This window comes from Neomonachus schauinslandi, chromosome 8, assembly GCF_002201575.2.
Source record: "Neomonachus schauinslandi chromosome 8, ASM220157v2, whole genome shotgun sequence".
Taxonomy (NCBI): Eukaryota; Metazoa; Chordata; class Mammalia; order Carnivora; family Phocidae; genus Neomonachus; species Neomonachus schauinslandi.
In genome coordinates, this window is record NC_058410.1 from 83075266 (window position 1) to 83095594 (window position 20329).

The 20329-nt window shown below is 39.1% G+C and overlaps 1 protein-coding gene across 5 annotated transcripts in view; it reads right to left on the reverse strand.

The window, feature by feature from the left end:
• KCNQ5 (potassium voltage-gated channel subfamily Q member 5) overlaps positions 1-20329 on the reverse strand; it is a 502673-nt gene that overhangs the window by 22770 nt on the left and 459574 nt on the right. For 4 of the 5 annotated variants that reach the window (XM_021693115.1, XM_021693113.1, XM_021693114.1 and 1 more), the window contains one exon: positions 1621-1729. The exons of the other annotated variant lie outside the window; for it this stretch is intronic. In XM_021693115.1, the coding sequence (XP_021548790.1) occupies positions 1621-1729 (109 nt within the window). The remainder of the gene's footprint in view (positions 1-1620; positions 1730-20329) is intronic. 5 annotated transcript variants of the gene reach the window in all.

Here is a 20329-nt window from a genome sequence, read left to right on the forward strand (position 1 = left end):
ACTCATTTCTGCTTTCCCAGTGATTCCCAAACATCAAGTAAAGCAATGTCTAACGATACAAAATGACCAACTAAAAACAGAAGCAAATAATCAGTCAAGCTGATCTCTGAAATTAGACTAAGTATCTGGATAGCTAAGTTGGGTTGGATATTTTAAGTTTTCTTCTGGCTTTTTGGTAAGAGGCAGAGAGGGCCAAAAAGATCAGAGGTACTTCTTTGCAACAAAGTCACTCAGGGTTCATGGACAGATTAAAATTCTCCCAAAGGGATTAAACTAGGCAGGCTGAGTTTGCAGCAGTTTATTTAGTCCAGATCCTAAATTTTGGAGGGAGTGGACCCTGGAAACATAAAGGTAAGTTGCTTTGGGTACTCTTTTAGATTCTATTGGAAGAGGAAGCACATTAACATCAGCTTTTAAATTGAGTATCTATTTAAAGCGTATTTCGAGCCCCAAGTCCCCTCCTTGCCTTATCTTGGTGGATGGCTGCCAATTGTATTCTCACCCCAGCAGAAGTCTGGGGTTTTGTTTTCTGGAGAGATCTCTGAAATGCAGGATGCTGGGCACATAACCTAACCCTAATCTTAACCCAAATCCTAATCCTAACCCTACTCCTAAACTCTAAATAACCCTCTGGAGAGGTCTCTGAAATGCAGGACACCAGGCACATACCCTAAGCCTAATCCTAACCCTAACCCAAGATCTGAGAAGAAAACCAAGATGTCGTATATATACACAATGGAATATTACTCAGCCGTAAAAAGAATGAAATCTTGCCGTTTGCAACAACATGGATGGAGCTAGAGAGTATAATGCTAGTTGAAATAAGTCAGTCAGAGAAAGACAAATACCATATGATTTCATTCATATGTAGAACTTAAGAAACAAAACAAACGATCGCAGGGGAACAAGAGAAACAAACCAAGAAACAGACTCTTAACTGTAGAGAACAAACTGATGGTTACCAGGGGGGAAGTGGGTGGGGGGATGGGTGAAATAGGTGATGGGGATTAAGGACGGCACTTGTGATGAGCACTGGTGTTATATAGAGGTTTTGAATCACTATATTGCACACCTGAAACTAATACTACATTGTATGGTAACTGACTGGAATTTAAATAAAAACTTAAAAAAACAAAAGATCAGTGCTTAGCATTACATTCAGCCAGAGAGGAGCAAGTCACTGCAGAGGACCTTAGGTTTCCCCTTTTTGGAATTCAACCTGTTTTGAAATAACCTAGTGGGATTTTTCTTTGATGTAAGATACAGAACATGGATCAGAGCATCAAGTCATAAAAATAATTTTAAAAATCCAATTGCATCCATACACAAAATGTCCTCAAAGCCCACAGGTTCTCATGACAAGCCACTTCGCGTGGAATCTCTCTGGCATGGCCTGGCATTTCGAATCCTGCCTCCTTTTATAACACACTTTGTGCCGAACACAGTAGAGTTTTGTATTAAGAAAATATATTTCAGAATTTAATAGGCATGTGAATGAACAGGAGCAGAGAAACTATTATTTCAGGAGGTTTACCTGTAGGAAAAAGAACTTAGCAATGTAGTAATTCAAATAATCAGAGGTAGTTCTCTGGCTCATTTTGTCAAAGGTTTTCCACCAACCTGATAGCTCGAATGACAGTTTTAAGCGGTGGGGTGAGGTCTTCGACTGATACATCACACTGGCAACCCTTCTCATCATATACATCATCAGTGCCAAGCGCTGTGTCAGCTGCAAGAGAAAATTGTCAGTTACAGAACACCAAAACCAGCAACTGGAAACATGTTTGCTGAATTGGTCTCACATAGCAACAGGGGGGATCTCAGAGACTAAGCTTGTAAATCAAGAGATGCGTAAGGTCAGCCAATTGTTTTCCCCAATATTATTCCTTCTCCTTTTTTCTACAACCTTATTAATTGTATGTGATTTGACACGGATACCTTTCTGAGCTGTTTTCCACAGGGAAGATGGAGCTGTTAACACACTGCCTTTCCAGTATTGGTGATGGATTTGTGTTGATCCACCCATGCTCTTTTGCCCAGTTCTTTTGAAACTAACTGCCAGCATTTAAATAACAGCTGTTTCCAGTTAGGCAAACAGTCTTTGGATACTTAACTAACTGGCCTTTGAACATAGAGCCTGAAGCCCATGACATTGACCCCCTTAGCCCCATGCCACAAACAAGAGTGGAGGCAGCCATGTCCAAGAGTACTTACTGCTTAACATTTACTGGACACAGGCAGCTCAGAAGAGAGCTTGCTTAAGATAATATGGCCAAAGCTGAGAAGATTTTCAGATTGGACAATAAAATCGGTTCCTAATAAACCAAGGAAATTAATTTTGGGGTTAATTGCAAAGTTTGGAGAAGGGGGAAGGGTGATAATAAATACCAAATTAATAAAGATTTATAAAATTAATAAGGAATAAACTCATATCATTGCAGCTTTGTTTTTGGCAACAAGATATTGAAAACAAGTTAAAATTTCTGGAACGGGGGATGGATTAAATAAATACAGGTATGTTTATATAATGGAATATTAGGAAGCTATTAAAATGAGTTGAAGGCCAACGACTGAGAAACGTCACAATTTATTATTTTTTTAAAAATCTATCTATCTGGGATTAGCAATAATTTTATTCTTTTTGCTTGGCTGTATGTTCTAAAATTCCTACAATGAATATGAATTACCTTGGTAATCAAGTAAATACAGTAATAAAAACACACTCATGAGAGATGAGGTATGTAGCCTCCAAATAGTATTTAAGCCTCTTTCAATGTGGAGATATACTAAAGCACTAGCACTGCTTTTTGTTGTCTTTGCTTGGCCCAGTGTTCCTTGGCTAAGCCATGAAAAGAAGAGAATGTGTCATGAGTTGTCTTGGTTGGGTTCAAAATCCTGAAAGGCTATTAGAAGTCCATTCACTGAAGCCGTGCTTATATTTGGACTGCAGCTGGGGCGTCATTTAGTGAAGCTATTTATTGTGTGGTTGTTCAGTCTACTGTGTGCCAAGAGCGGAAGGAGTGGGATGGGAAGAGACGTAGATGGGTCTTCACAGCTCTGCTGCATGGTCCTTTGGGCCTTCTTATCCTCAAGCCTCGTAAGAGGGAGAGACGGGGCCACCACCTCACAGTGATGAAAATAACAGCAACCACTCACTGAAATTTATGCCAGGAAGGCATTTAAGGGAAGCTTCTGCCAATGTTAGTTTTCTTACTTAGAGCCACTCTACAAGTTAGTGGTGATATTATGCCTGGTTTTTAGAAGCCAAAACTGAGGCTCAGAGAAGGTAAGTATCTTACCTGAGGCCACACAGGTGGTCAGTGGAGCGAGTGAGTTGCAGAGCGTGTTACCAAAATCCAGTTCCCCGAGGCTCTTACATTGCATCACCTAGGGTCAGAATGCCTTCAGGGTTCAGCAGTGGCATGCAACGTGTCAGGAGAAAGCAGGGGAAAGGGCTGGCCGCAGGCGCTGCCTAGCCCTGCTGGGTATGTCTAGCTTCTCTCTAGAGAAGTCTGCCACCGTTTAAAGGAGAGTACACATGTTGACTCTGGCTGACACTTCGTTCTGACTCAGTGATGCGCTTGAGGGCAGCTGGCCCATTTCGCTTGATTGACCACCTATGCAACAGAGCCCTTTCAGTGCACAACATGCCGAAGGTTAGACGACATTCTTCCAGGAGCTGTTGGCAATTTCTTCCTCTGATTTGATCCTAACCTGGGCTTTCAGTTGGTGGAGTAGGCGGACTAGTATTGCCCTCAAATTCATGTCCACTTGGAACATCTGAATATGACCTTATTTGGAATAAGGGTCTTTGCAGATGTAATTAAGGTAAGGTTCAAGATGAGACCATACTGGATTAGGGTGGGCCCTCAATCCAGTGCAAGTGTCCTTCTAAGATAGAAAAGGAGAAGGTATAGGAAACAAAGAGAAGATGGAAGTGGAGACTGGACTGATGCATCTACAAGGCAAGAACACCAAGAATTTTGGGCAACCACCAGAAGCCGAGAGAAGCATGGGATGCTTTCTCCCTCAGAGACTCCAGAAGGAACCAATCCTGGTGACACCTGAAGACACCCTGATTTCTTGAACTGGGAGAGAATAAATTTCTGTTGTTTCAAGCCACCCAGTGGGTGGTCATCTGTTATGGCATTCCTAGGAAACGAACACAATTGGGAAAACTTCTCTCCATCGTTTCCAAATCTTTACTCAAGGACAATAATGATGATGACAATAATAGTAATAAGTGCTTTCTGGGGAAATCTAATTATGTGCCAAGAACTTTGATTGCTTCAAGCCCCACAAGAGATATGTATTATCACCCCTTATTTTACAGATTATGAAAGTGAGGCACAGAAAGCTAAGAAACTTGCTCAAGGACAAATGAAGAGTAAGTGACAGAACCAGAATTTAAATCTAGGCCGTTGCTTTGGAGCTGCACTATTAAATTCTGCCTCACTCTGAGTCTCCCTTCTGCCTCCTTGCAGATTTGTCTTTCTTCTCCCTGTTGCCATTTGGATTCGCTTCTCTTGCATTACATTTGCATCCATGTGGCTGTGCAGCTGCCTTCATGGGGGCGCCTGGGTGGCTCAGTCGGTTGGGCGTCTGCCTTCGGCTCAGGTCATGGTCCCAGGGTCCTGGGATCGAGCCCCACATCGGGCTCCTGGCTCGGCCTACTTCTCCCTCTCCATCTGCCTCTCTCCCTGCTCATGTGCTCTCTCTCTCTCTCTTTATCTCTGTGTCTCAAATGAATGAATAAAATCTTAAAAAAAAAAAAAAAAGAATCGTATTCGGGGGGAATGTGGTCACCATGGCCATGTGCTAAGCCAGTGCATACCCTAAAGGAGACCTGGAAATACACATACCCTGGAGTTGCGAGGGGGGTGTGTGTGGGGTGAGAGATGCAGGGGGCTCAAGTATAGGCTGGATGATCACCAGGTGCCATTATGGAACCCTCTGAGATACCCAGATGTTAGCTCCCTACAGGAAATATCAAATAATGCACTTATCAGGATTCCTGGTACAGAATTCACAAAAGTAATTTTTTGAAAAGATTTATTTGTTTATTTTAGAGAGCGAGAGAGCAAGAGCACAAAGGGGAAAGGCAGAGGGAGAGAGAATCTGAAGCAGACTCCACACTGAGTGCATGCCCGACATGGGGCTTGATCTCACGACCCTGAGATCATGACCTGAGCCAAAATCAAGAGTCAGATGCTTAACTGACTATGCCACCCAGGTCTCTGGTGCTGCCCTTCAGAAAAGAGGCATGTGACTACTTTCCCTCATCTGAATTCTAGTGAAAGGAACTTCAACTACAGTCCCATTTTTTTTTTAATCTCAGAAAACTGGGGAACACTGGAGAGTTTACAGGGAAGGCGGATCCTTCAATGCCTGTACCAATGACTTATCTACTTGAAAATACCATATAAGCAACCATAACACTATGATGTGTGTCCAAAACAATTGAATAGCATAAAATACAGGGTCCTTTAATTATGAAGTTAATGGAAAACTTTATCAGCAGGTGTGTACTGTCACAATAAGCACAAATGTAAAGATAGTGAAACCATAATGTTCACACTGACTGTCAATGAAACTGGGAACATTCCAAATGATTATCAGACAGTTTCTTTCAGCCTAGTGCTACTCTGCCTCACCCCTGTCCTTCCTGTACCCCAATAAGAGCTTCAGCCTAGCCATTCTGTTTAGGAACAGGCTGGACAGGAGATTGGAGTTAGTTACCAACTGTATCATATCCAAATGCACCTTATTGTGGAATATTATTATACCATTAATAACTTGATTGTTGAAGGCATAAATTAAGTTCTCAGTCTTTAAAAAATATTTTTTGTGTGTTTGGTCAGAACAAATGAATAGGAAATACATCTTTGCTGGCATATATTGAAGCAAGGGCTGAGTTAGGAAATTTTTCTCCTTATTTCAAAGCTACAAAAATGGGGAAAATGCTGTCTTTCTCCTTCATAACTATCTTGAGATGTCCTTTTTCTTTCCAGGGAGGTTAATAACACATTAAATGTCTTTCACATGATTCCCAGAGGCTTAAAACCCTTAGTGAATTTTAAGACACCTGGGTGGGGCTACATTTTCAGCCAAGGGTGACTCTCTGCCCTTGCATTTTGGGAGATGTGGGTTATGGGTATATAAGCTCATGTGAACATCGGTCTGCACAAAAGCTAATCACGAAAAGCAAGATGCCAACAGGGTGAGATGCTCCCCAAAGACCTGCTCCCTGTGGACAATCCTGCCAGGTGTGGTGAGCCTGCCCCAGTGCAAGATCTGTGCCTGGAGAAAAAAGAAGCTTAAAATACAACCTTTACCTCTCCCGACCCTCTCCTGTTTCCTATTAATTAGCAGTATTCAAAACTTGCTTTCAAATACTTTGTTCTCCCACATTTTGGAAAATCTATTTCAGTGTTTGGAAAAGACCATGTGAACCTTAGATGATGAAGAGAGAGGAAGTAAAGAACATTCTGGAAACTTCTGCTATGTCCAAAGACCGTTTTTCTGTTCCTACTATGAAATTCTGCCATCAAGATGCAGGTAGTTATGAAAAAATAAGTGGTTTCTAGTTCTTTCTCTTGATCATCTCCTCTTATGGATTAGATTTCTTTTTATATATCTTGATGAAATGATTACAATGGTTTTCTACCTTGCCTGCATGTTAGAATCAGCGGGGGAGTGTTAAAAAAACCCTCAATACAAAGAACAGCTTCAGGATCAGTAACATGAAGAAACTGAGGGCTGGGACCCAGGCCAAAAAATGACATTGCATAGTTTCTCTCAGCCAGAGCTGAGAAGTATGTCTGACTAATCTGCCATTGGATGTGGACTAATTCTCCATGTTTCCCCCTACACCACTAGTGCATGGGAACAATTTAGACAATACAGGCGCTTCATAAGGCAAGAGGAAATGATTGCATCATTAAAAAAAAACAAAGAGAAAGAGTTTAAAAATACCCGTTGCCAAATCTGTGATATGGGAGCAAGATTTCATCTTTTTACTCAGCTTTCAGAATCCCAGTTCTTGTTTTATTCCTCAGCTATCTGAACCCCCCTCTTTTAAAAAAGATTTTATTTATTTATTAAAGATTTTATTTATTTATTTGACAGAGAGAGACACAGCGAGAGAGGGAACATAAGCAGGGGGAGTAGGAGAGGCAGAAGCAGGCTTCCCAGGGAGCAGGGAGCCTGATGCAGGGCTCGATCCCAGGACCCTGGGACCATGACCTGAGCCGAATGCAGACGCTTAACGACTGAGCCACCCAGGCACCCCAAAGATTTTATTTATTTATTTGAGAGAGAGAGCAAGGAGCAAGGGCAGAGGAAAGGCAGGGAATCTCAAGCAGACTCCCTGCTGAGCACCAAGCCCCAAGCGGGGCTCAATCTCACAACCCTGAGATCATGACCTCAGCCAAATCCAGGAGTCAGTCGCTTAACTGACTGAGCCACCCAGGTGTCCCTGAAACCCCACTCTTTACAGGCCTTGGCACTGTTCTCTTTTTTTTTTTATTTTTATTTTTTTTTTTTAAAGATTTTATTTATTTATTTGAGAGAGAGAGAATGAGAGACAGAGAGCATGAGAGGGAGGAGGGTCAGAGGGAGAAGCAGACTCCCTGCCGAGCAGGGAGCCCGATGTGGGACTCGATCCCGGGACTCCAGGATCATGACCTGAGCCGAAGGCAGTCGCTTAACCAACTGAGCCACCCAAGCGCCCGGCACTGTTCTCTTTGAAAGGAGTCACTACTGTTTTTATGCACAAGAAGCTTACATGTTCATAGATCAAAATAAAATCAAATTGTCAAAACGTAGCAGAAAACATTTGTTCCGTCTGTAGAGGAATGATAATGTCCTGATGTTTGGGTCAGTAGAAGAAACTATAAAGGAGACAGCTGACAGTTTGATCATGAATACAGAGAATGTTACTACCTAAAATAACTAAATTACAATGCAAAGAAAAATGCTTGATTGGGAAGAAAATGGAAAGATAGAAAGAGGCTTAATATTTATAATGAGTAAGGAGCCTATTTGAATGGATCACAATCCAAAATATAAATGTATAAATAAGTCTATCAGAAGAGACTGCTAGTATCAAAAAATGGCAGGGAACTATTCAACCTAACTAGAAATAAAAAAATATAAATTAGAGTTATGTGAAAGTATGGACTTATACCAATTTAATTAACAAAAGAATAATAGTTAATACTAACAAAATTAACTAACTAATAATAGCTAAAACTAACAAAAGCAGAGGTGAATCTGATATACTTTAGCATTGCTAGTGACGATGTAAATTGGACAAAATTTTATAATCAGTGATCTTATAATTTTACACCAGAGAAGTTTTCTTTGGAAAATAATTTCAAAAAGGAAATAAAGGTAGCTTAATGCAATAATGTTAACTGCATTATTGCCCATTATAGAGAAATAGTTGTAGAAATTTCAATGTCCCAAAGGAGGAAACTATAAATTATAGTAAATTATATTATTTGACCATGATGGTGTACTACATAGCTACGAAAAAGATAATTATGAGTAGTATATAATAATATGGAAGTATGTGTTTTTAAATGTTCAGTAAAATTAAAATATGAAATGAAATATTCATGTTGATTATAACTGTGTACAATGATATATAAAAAGAAGACTAGCCAGAACAGAATATATAAAAATAAAATTAGCTGTACTGGGTATGAAATTATAAATGATTTGTATCACTTTTAAAATTCCATAGGGAATTTAAAGATGCTTTTCTATCACAAAAATATTATATACATTTTGAAATAGAGTATTTGAAAAATAGAAAAACAATGAGAGTGAAGAAAAAAAATCTTCCCAAGTTCCGGAACTTAAAGGAAACCATTATTATAATGTAATTCTTACAGTAAAAGTGTAAAAGGGCTAGAAGTTCATAATACATTTTTATTTTGGGAATTTAAACAAAGCACATTATGATTCTATTCCATTATGCTATGGGGAACACACATTAAAATGACCACTATTAATGGTGATGATAACTTATTTATTACATTCTGTTATGAATTATAATTTATTTTCCAAGGGTTTCTTCCTTCTGTGGCTGGTTGTATTTCAATTACCCTTCACCATGATCATTTCCCAACACCTTAAATATCATCCTAAAATTAGAGATTCCATTTTAGCCATGTGCTAGTCCAAAGGCAATTCCTTTAATCCAACTAGAGTTTAGAATAACTTCTTGGGCCCTGCTGGAGTAGCGTGATTTCATTTCACCATGTCCTTGGCTACAGCCTTTTTTACTGTTCTGTGTTAGATGCTGCTAAGTCATCAACAAGATGTATTGGGTTCTCAAGGTACTAATAAGGAACCCAGAAAAATACTCCAGATAATATATATTTTGTTCTAGATGTTTTTTTCAAATGCTTTTTTAAACTTTGTTTTTCTCTTATTATAATAGTAATATATACTCACTATAGAAACTTCAAATTTTAAATTAAATCATAAAGAATGAGAATAATTTGTTTATAGTTTTAACATTCTGAGGGAAATCCTATTAAATGTTGGCCTATTCCCTTCTACTCTTTTCCTCTGCATTACCTGATATTTAATGTCAAGTCAATTTCTCAACCCAGATGGCAAGTAGGACATCTCTGGTTGCCCTGTGAGGGAACTTTATTCAGATAGCTCAGAGGTCCTCATTCAACCTCACCTCATTATAGCCTTTCCATCCCATGCTTCAGCTGTACCAGACTACCAACAGTTTCTCGAGGTGCTACTTAGGCATCATTAGCTTTGGATACTCTCTCCAAGGGAACTGTCTATACACCTCCAGCCACTCTCCTCTCCTTTTTTTTGGTTGGCTGTCTGCTGAATTTGCAGTTGATACATTAGATTATGTGTAGGGCACCACAAAAGCAGGTGCCCTCTTCCCCATGTGGAGAACATCAGAATATTCAGAACAAACCATTTACATTTCAGCACGCATATAAGTTTTGTGCCATTTTGAAAACTAGAATTTTATTTTGAAGTTTAGCAATTACCGATATTTTGAGTTACCCAAAGCAAAGAGGATGAGCTACAGAGGGAAGCATGACAAAGCTTAGAGTCTCAGATCCAGCTCTGCAATTACAAGCCCTTCAAGAGTTTACCACTTCCATGAAATGCAGCCTGATCCCCAACACTGACTCAGCCCTGTCTTCCCCTACTGTGAACACATATCTCTATGACTGTTATTTTTTTAAAAAAGATTTTATTTTTATTTATTTGAGAGAGAGAGAGAGCATGAGCAGGGTGGGGGGAGAGGGAGAGGGAGGGAGAGAAACAGGTTCCCCGCTGAGCAAGGAGCCAGACGCAGGGCTCCATCCCAGGGCCCTGGGATCATGACCTGAGCCTAAGGCAGACGCTTAACCGACTGAGCCACCCAGATGCCCCTCTATGACTGTTATTACATAGTATTATACTTGGTTGTTTACAAGCTCCTGTCCTTGCTAGACAGTAAACTCTCTGAGGGCAGGGACCATGTCTTTTCATTTATGTATCTGTCTACCATGTATCTTCTCATCCATGTACCTCCTGCCCCTAAAACACTTCCTGGTGCAGAGAAGACACTCAATGAATGTTTGCTTCACGAAGTCTTTTCCTCAGGCCCCATGACAGTAGTCCTTGTTCAATAATGTCTGGATTTAGGATTTTTTTTTTTTTAAAGATTTTATTTATTTATTTGACAGAGAGAGAGAGACACAGCGAGAGAGGGAACACAAGCAGGGGAAGCAGGAGAGGGAGAAGCAGGCTTCCCGCGGAGCAGGGAGCCCGATGCGGGGCTCGATCCCAGGACCCCGGGATCATGACTTGAGCCGAAGGCAGACGCTTAACGACTGAGCCACCCAGGCGCCCCTGGATTTAGGATTTTAAAACTTTGTGGTTGGGTAGACGGCACTTCACTGTGTTCTTGTTTACTTGGTGAATCATCTTCCTAAGTTGAGAGACAAGTGTCTTCACTGAAGAAGTTGTCAGCTGAGAGGTCGTGATGGCCCCAGTCTCTCAACTTTGTGTTCAGAGACGGATGAATTCAGGGCCTTTGCCTTGAGCACTTTTGTGGCCTGGAGGCATGGGCCCTTTATTTTATTAATAATAGCTGTAATTCATTCAATCCCTGATGCGAAGTGGTTTACAAATACAAACTGTAACTTAAAATAGAATGCTGCCAGTTTGGAAATGTTATGCTCATTTCACAGATGAAGAAACTGTAGCTCAGCAAGGTTAAATCACCTGCCTAAGATACAGGATTATTAAGGGCAGAGCAATCCTTTGAAAATTGAGATCATGTCTTTCTGTGTGCAAGTCTCCAATGGCTCCCCGTTTTTTCCAGGGTAAAAGCCCAAGTCTTTACTAGGGCTACAAGGCCCTGTATGTCTGTCCTTCCCCCACTTCCTGTCCGTCCTCATTTCCCATCATTTTTCCCATGGCTCTTTTCCCTCCAGGCTTCCCTTCTCTGTGCCAGCCCTCCCAGTTGCTCCTTAAAGAAGCCAGGCACCCCTCCTTAGGGCTATCTTTGAGGAATCCTCTCTGGAAAGCCTGGAGGCTCTGTAGCTGCCTTGGGTCTCTGCTCAGTATTGGTTCTTTAGAACTACCCGGACCACCGTATGCAAGGTTACTTACATCCCTACTTCACCAATTTGTGCCTCCTCACCTTTCTCTCCTTTTCCCACAGCACTCACCCTCTAATATACAAACAATTTACTTGTTGGTGTTTATTATTTGTTTTCCCTACTAGAATGTAAAATCTACAAAGACCAGGATCTTGTTCTCTGATGTATCTCAAATACCTAAAGGAGCAAGGTGCTAATATTTAATAAGAGAACCATCAAGGTAAGAGAGGTCCCCCTTCTACTCCAGCTATGGATCTTACTGATAGTATAGTAAGTATAACTTACTAACTAACCTCTGGATTTTGGCCTCCTTGTTTTCTTTTATACGGTAGTTTTTCCCCTTTTTTTGTGTGATTTTTCATGACTAGGTATACTTTGAGATCCTACTATAAAAAAAATCCAATATTTCCTCATAATGTCTAATTTTTACAGGATTTTAAAATAGTTTTTTTTTTTTAAGATAAGGAACAAGGGGCGCCTGGGTGGCTCAGTCGTTAAGCATCTACCTTCAGCTCAGGGTCCCAGGGTCCTGGGATGGAGCCCCACATCAGGCTCCCTGCTCAGCGGGAAGCCTGCTTCTCCCTCTCCCATTCCCCCTGCTTGTGTTCCCTCTCTTGCTGTGTCAAATAAATAAATAAAACCTTTAAAAAAAATTCTCAAGATAAGGAACAAGATGAGGGTGTCCACTCTTAACCACTTTTATTCAACATAGTACTGGAAGTCCTAGGCCCAGCATTCAGACAAAAAAAAAGTTGCTCCAAAAATAATAAAATGCTTAGGAATAAACTTAACCAAGGAGGTGAAAGATCTGTCCTCTGAAAACGATAAAATTGATGAAAGAAATTGAAGATGACACAAGCAAATGGAAAGACATTAAATGCTCATGTATTGGAAGAACAAATATTGTTAAAATGTTACAAATATTGTTAAAATGTTCACACTACCCAAAGCAATCTACAGATTTAATGCAATCCCTATCAAAATACCAACAGGAAGCACTATGTTGTACACCTGAAACTAATGTAACATTGTGCGTCAACTATAGTTTTTATTTTTTTTAAAGATTTATTTATTTATCTGAGAGAGAAAGAGCATAAGCACGAGGGGCAGAGAGACAGGGAGAGAGAATCTCAAGCAGACTCCATGCTGAGTGTGGAGCCCAATGCGGGGCTTGATCTTAAAACCCTGAGATCATGACCTGACCCTACACTGAGTCGAATGCTTAACAGACTGTGCGACCCAGACAACCCAACTATACTTTAAAAAATAAAATAAAATAGAATTTTCTCTCAGGGGTCCATGAAAATATTTAAGAGGCAAAATAAGTTTCAAGTAAAAGAAGGAATAACTTCTAGAGTAGAACTCAGAGAATATTTGTTGAGTGAATATCACACACTGCACTTTTATTTTTAGGTGGAATGCAGCATGTATGTCCACTTTAAATTCCGGGGTCTAATTCTGCAATTAGTTTTTACTAATTTACTAATTCTGTAATTAGTAAATAATGGAAAAACTTTTAACATCAGTACAATAAGCAAGAGGGATCGCTCTCTAGCTATCTGAATCATCCATACTAATATAATAAAGAAGGCAATCCTTATTTTTCTCTTCAGGAACAATGTAACATTAGTGGAAATGTAACTATATTACAGTGAGACATAGTGTACCTTCATATGTCACTTTTGGATATTCACTCCTTCGTGCTTCTCCCAGTATCTTATATTGCTAATATTGTAGGGACGGATTGTGAAATTTCAGTCATGTGACCAGTGTTCACTCAATTCTGAATTTTAGGAGATTTGGAGTAAATAACTTAAAAATGAGTTTTTATTAAGGATTCAGAAACCATCTCACTGAATTCCCATAGAAATAAAAAATAATGTTACAAGGAAATTTTTCATGCATCTGCGAATATACTCCCATTATTTTTTTTCTAGGCTGTTGAATTAAAATGCTATAGTATTTGAAAAAAGTTCTGAAAACCCCCAAATTTCTTTTTATTGAAAAAAAGTCCAAGTATACACATCTGCAGCATACACTGATTTCAAAATAAAATATCCTCTTGAATTTTTAAGGCAATGTTCTAGTTAAAGATCTAACTTTAATATTTTGAACAAGCAATTGCATTTTCCTGTGTATTTTTTTAACCAGAGTAGATGCAATTTATATAGCAAATCTTGCTAGCACAATGGAAGATTACATAATTTAGCTGTGCTTTCTGTGTATTTTATTTTTTTTTGGCATTATGACATTCTTGACATGAAACAGAAAATTTGGGACCCAGAATAGTTCTAGTACCCATAACAGAAATGATGAGGTACATTCAAATACACTACCAGAGGAAGTGCAGCTTGTCTCCCCGCCCCCCCCACTGCCGCCTCCTAAAGAGAGTTATATCTAGAGTATCCTGTGAGTATCACATTCTGAAAACATGGCCCTATATGCCTTTAAAACTCCCTTAGCTCCATGGAAGATTTTCATAATAAAGAGAAAATACAGTTAACCTTTGACTGGACTTGACCACTTTGTTGTTGGCATTGCCTAGCAGTGGTTTCCAATTTTTTTATTTCTAACCACAATAAGCAATACACTTAAGGGGTGCCTGGGTGGCTCAGTCGGTTGAGCATCTGCTTTCGGCTCAGGTCATGATCCCAGGGTCCTGGGATTGCGTCCCGCATCGGGCTCCCTGCTCAGCGGGAAGCTTGCTTCTCCCTCTGCCTGCCGCTCCCCCTGCTTCTGCTTTCTCTCTGACAAATAAATAAATAAAATCTTTAAAAAAAAGAGAAATTTACTTAATGTTGTGATCGAGCGTATGCATGTACATGCACACACACGCACACACACGCACATGCACACACACACAATTAAGACAGACATTCCCATTCCCTTCAGGGTTAAGATGGTAGATTGAACATACAAGTTTAATCTTGATCCCTCAAAAACCCACTAAAGCTATAGTGATGAGATTATTTTTAAAAAGACATAAGCCCATAAAAGGAACAGAAGAGGAGGCAGCAACAACATAATTTTGGAAGTGGGAAAGCAGATGGACAAGTTAGGTAACTGACTAGCTGATACCAGAGAGAAAATCCTATGCCAACACTGGGAAAAGCTGAGAAATAACAAAATTTACACTTCAGAAAACTCAAAAGGCTCAGGAATTGGCAGCACTAGGTATCTCTGGGAATAACTAAGATAAGGAAGGTTGTGTGCAATCTGCCCCATACCCTCGGGCATATGCTCTTCTCCTTTTCCAGCAGGAGCCTGACTGGAAGCCTTTGGACAAGGGCTCATCAGGCACAGTTGAAGAAGGGGTACTATACCCCAAACCCGGCTATCAAGTGACCATATACAGCCTGAACTTTGAAAACCCACTGGCAGCAGGACCTTTATCCTCCAGATGGCAGTTTGGATAGGTATTCTTGGCAGAATGAGATCAGCCCAAGAAAAGAGCTAAAGGTACTGACACTAGATATTCCCCAAGAAATGGCAAACCCAGGTCAACCCATGGTGAAGATCAAAGGGGATCAGCCCCAATCAGATGCTTAGAAATTCCAGTCACACTTGTCATCTTCCACACGTCATTACGAAGAGACATGCACGATTTACTAAATATCTGAAGAAATTTTCCCAAAGATAAAGACCAGAAATCAACTAGAAGGAAACAAACTAAGAAAAAAAAATTTCCAAACACTGTCATTAATATCTTTACAGACATAAGGTAAGAGACTATGAAACAAAAGTAGGAAGCTAGGATAAAGAGATACAGTGAACAACAACAGCAACAAAGAACCTTAGCAGCGACAGCAGAAATAAAAATCTCACTAAGAGGTTGGACCATGAACTCCTAGAGTTGCCCCTCCTGCTTATGCTCTCTCTCTCTCAGCAAAAAGATACAGAGATGGAAAACGAGAGAGGAAAGAAGATCATCAGAAGGCCAGTCCACAGGCACAGCTTATGGATTTCCGTAACAGACAACAGAGAAAATGAAGGGAGAAGATCATTAAAAACAAACAAACAAATATTCTAGAACAGAAGATCATGAATCATCAGTTTGAAATGATCCCTTGAGAATCTACTATAGTGGCTAAAAATATACCCATACCAAAAAAATATCATTATGAAAATTCAGAACACTGGGGACAAAAAGTGGATTCTACCAGCTAGTGAAGATAAAAAACCACACACCACTGGTCACATACAAAAATCAGAATGGCTTTAGGCTTAACAATGCTGAAAAGAAGCAAAAAGGGGTGCATAGTTTTCAAAATTCTGAAGGGACCTTATTTCCAGCCTAAAATTCTATACCAAGCAAACTATCAAACAGCATGGGGATGGAAAAAAAAAAAAAAGCCATTTTCAGACATGAAAAGTCAAACCATTTTTTTTTTCTTCCTTGCTTTCTTTCTCAAGAATGTACTGTTTGGTGTACCTCATCAAAATAGGAAAGTAAACCAAGAGCAGGAGTCACAGGATGATGGTGAAGGAAAATTCCCGTGTGATCACAGTGCGCCGGGTGACGGTCATCCGTCCAGGTAGGACAAGGGACAGGAACGCTGACAGCTGTCAGCATCATGCCTTCCGTCATCATACCCTCTTTTTACCTGAAAAACTATTAGAGTTTTATTATCTGAAATGAGAGTAAATTCAGAAAGACATGAACATGAGACCCCATAAACTGGGAATTTGATCTAGAAAAAAAATCAAAAGAAATTCAAAAGATAATGGCTGTGCAGCAGGCTTGAGAACCGTCAGCGTAGCAAGAAGGAGAATGGAGGATTCCAGGATGAATTCTCCAAGAAAAGTCACAGTGGAATTGATCATTTATCTGATGAAATTGATCCTGTGGAAAATTTTATTGAGAGATTACTGGAAGATGTGGGAAGAACATTTACTTACTACAGGGAAAGCAAAAAGTAAGAAACAACTGTAGTACAATATAACACATACACATCATGTAGACGCTGAATTTTGACTTATCGAAAAATTAAAAACGAAAAAATAAAAAGAAAAAATGAAAACAAAAAAAAATGACAAAACCTAGACTGGAAGGATGGGAGGATCTGCAGAAGAGAAATAGAGAAAAAAAAAAAAGCTAAATCTTCATTTACTAGAATTGGGAGTAAACAGAGAATGTTCAAAACTGATTAATCAGAAGTTAGTTATATACACCTACTATCAAACATATGGAAATTTATAAACCTCAGAAGAAACAGCCAAAATATAGAAAGAGTTGCTTCTGGAACAGAGGCGTGGGGGTAGAGTTGGAAACGCTGAGCAGGGAGCCATCATATTCTTTCATAAAGGGCTGAGATTATTTGACCATAGTTATTATTTTTAACTTCCAACTTTATAAATTGTAATCACAAGTTTAAATTTGTCATTGTAGATTTATATGCAGTTGTAGGAAATAGTACAGAGTTCCTGTGTACCGTTTTTTCAGATTCCCCCAATGGTAATATCTTGCAAAGCTATAGTACAATATTGCAACTGTGATATTAACATTGACATAGTCAAGATAGGGAACCTTTCCATCACTGCAGAGTCCTCACATTGTCCTTTTCCACCACACCCCCTTCCCTCCCACTCTGTAGTCATGACCCCTGGCAACCACTGATCTGATCTCCATTAATTTTATCATTTCAGGGGGCGCCTGGGTGGCTCAGTCGTTAAGCGTCTGCCTTTGGCTCAGGCCATGATCCCAGGGTCCTGGGATGGAGCCCCATATTGGGCTCCCTGCTCCACGGGAAGCCTGCTTCTCCCTCTCCCACTCCCCCTGCTTGTGTTCCGCCTCTCGCTGTGTCTCTCTCTGTCAAATAAATAAATAAAATCTTTAAAAAAAATTTATCATTTCAGGAATGTTATAGAAATCATATAGTCTGTGATCTTTTGGGATTTTTGTTTTATTTTACTCAGTGTAATTCCTTCAAGGTTCATCCAAGTTGTTGTGTATACCAATAGTTTGTTCACCTTCATTTCTGAATAGTATTCTATAGTTTGTCGAAGAATATCTAGGTTGTTTTCAGTTTGGGGTTATTATGAATAAAGCTGCAACGAACATTTGCTGGAGGTTTTATATGAACATAAGTTTTCAGTTTTTTGGGAAAAATGCCAGGTGTACAGTTACTTGGTCATATAGTAGCTGCATGTTTAGTTTCATAAGAAACAACCAAATTGTTTTCCAGAGCGACTGTATGTTCTACATTCCCATCCACAACATATGAGTGAGCCAGCATCCCAAATCCTTCCCAGAGGTTGGTGCTGTTACTGTTCTTTATTGTAGCCATTCTGATAGGTGTCTGGCGATATCTCCTACAGTTTTAGTGGGCATTTCCCTAGGGGCTAATGACATTAAATATCTTCCCATGAGTTTACCTGCCATCTGTATACCTCTTTGGTTCATGTCTTCCATCAACTTTCTAATTCAATTATTTTCTCTAACTATTGAGTTTTGAGAGTTCTTTCTATATTCTAGACACTAGTCTTTTGTAGACATGTGGTTTGCAAATATTTCCTCTCATTCTGCAACTTGTCTTTCATCCTCTTAACAAGGTAGTTCTCAGAGCAAAAGTTTTCAATTTTGATGAAGTTCACTTTATCAATTTTCCTTTCATGAATAATGATTTTGGTGTCAAATCTAAGAACTTTTTGCTTCGTTCCAAATCCTAAAGATCGTCTGTTACGTTTTTTAAAAAAAAAAGTTGTATAGTTTTATGCTTTACATTAAGCCCATGATTCCTTTTGTGTTAATCTTTATTATTTCACTGTTAAAAGTAGGTATATGTATGACTATGGCAACATAGATATTCTTTGAAAAAAATATGAAAAGACTCTTGAAACAACACTCCTTGTGACACATTCTAATTCCTATTCTGTCCTACCCTCTCCATCCCATCTAACCCCATTCCTTCCCATCTCACCTTGTTTCATTTCATTAGAAAAATGCTAATCATGACTCATTAATTTGATTTCATGGCTCTCTACCATGGAGTGAAAGGTAGTCTAGACACAGTCTTTCCTGCATGGTGCACATCCTCATTTTTTATTCTTGTTCAGTATTTCTTTTTTCTTTTTTTAACATTTCCATCACTTCTAATTCAGATGTTAAAAAAAAATCACCCACTGTTCCTTAACATGAAGATAAAAACCTCTTTTTTGTCCTGAGGTTTCTTACCTGCATCCTTTTCATATGCTTCCTTATGAAGCAGCACACAGTAATGCACACGGTCTGCCACCCACCTCCCATGAGTCCTAGAGTATAAGAGGAGAGCACTGGCAAGTTCAGGGCCAGCTCAAATACCTAAAGGCTGGCAAAATGAGAGTCACTCTTGTTTCTTTCTCTTTAAAGTTCTGTATCTTTCTACAATCACCTCAGAAATAGAACACCATCTCCTTATTCTTCACAAAACTACATTCTCAGGAACTTCCTAAAATATTATTTATCTCAACGTTCAGTACCAACTCGTAGCACATAGTTGGTTATTCCAAGGCAGGTAAAACACTCCAGGAAACTCGATTACTGGGGGATTCAATCAAAATACTAACGTAACCATGCTTTACCATCTATACTCACCAGCACTCTTGTGATTTGGTGAATTTGGTTTTTATTTTGTTTGTTTTGAGGTTTGTTAATTAGTAACATCCAGAATTACTAATTCACACTAATGAGGGATCTATTATGTAAGATACTACTGCACTTGAGCATTTTCTCTTTAAGATCAAAGATCCCACTTACACTGATTGAGTAGATAACTCATGCATTATCAGCATCTTAAATTATGTTAATTATGATATGAAATTCTCTAAGATTCTCTCTTAAGGATTGCCAATTAACCTTACTTACTGGCTAACAGAAATGCTGACAAAATCTCATGGAATAGTTCCTGACACTTAATTAAAAGGAATCTTTCTGTTTTGAGCGATGATATGAAGCACCAGGGAGTTTTCAAAAACAATTAATATGGTCTCTACTGCCAAAATTGCTGATCGCACCATAATCGTGGCTTAGTAACTGCCCATAAAGTAAAAAGGAAAAATATAGAAATGCTTTTCTTCTTTTTACTTGAATATGTTACTATATTGATTGTCTTTATTCAAAATGGGAACACTGGAGTATATGTTTTTTTTTAAATTATTGCAACTATAAAGCAACCCAGGAATTTCATTATCCTCTTAAAAATCACTCAATACCTCCTTTATTGAATACCTCAGCACTTAGGGATTCAGCAATAAACACTTTTAATAATATCACACTCTAGGCTTCAGTAATGCATCTCATTTGTATGGTGGCTTTTTATAATCCCAAAGCAATTTTTATCAATGAGATTTAAAGAGTTGACTCCTGAATAACTAAATATGAAATCATTTATTTGTTCATTATCTGTTCACTATCATTCACTCACTAATAAATATTTTCTAAGCAACTATTATGTGCCACACACTGCATTGTCATATAGTAAACCAATGCCTCTCTTTCTGAACAAATGAACTATTTCTGTCATCTTTAATAAAGGCAATGACCCCTGGATAAATAGTAATAAATCGCATGAGGTATAATAAAGATAACTTCGTCTTTCTGCGATTATATACATTATTCAGCAGGAGGACTCCTAAAATTCAGTCTGAAGAATAAAGGAGTAAAGTTTGTATGAACATAGAACTTTAAAATTTCCATTGACCATCACTAG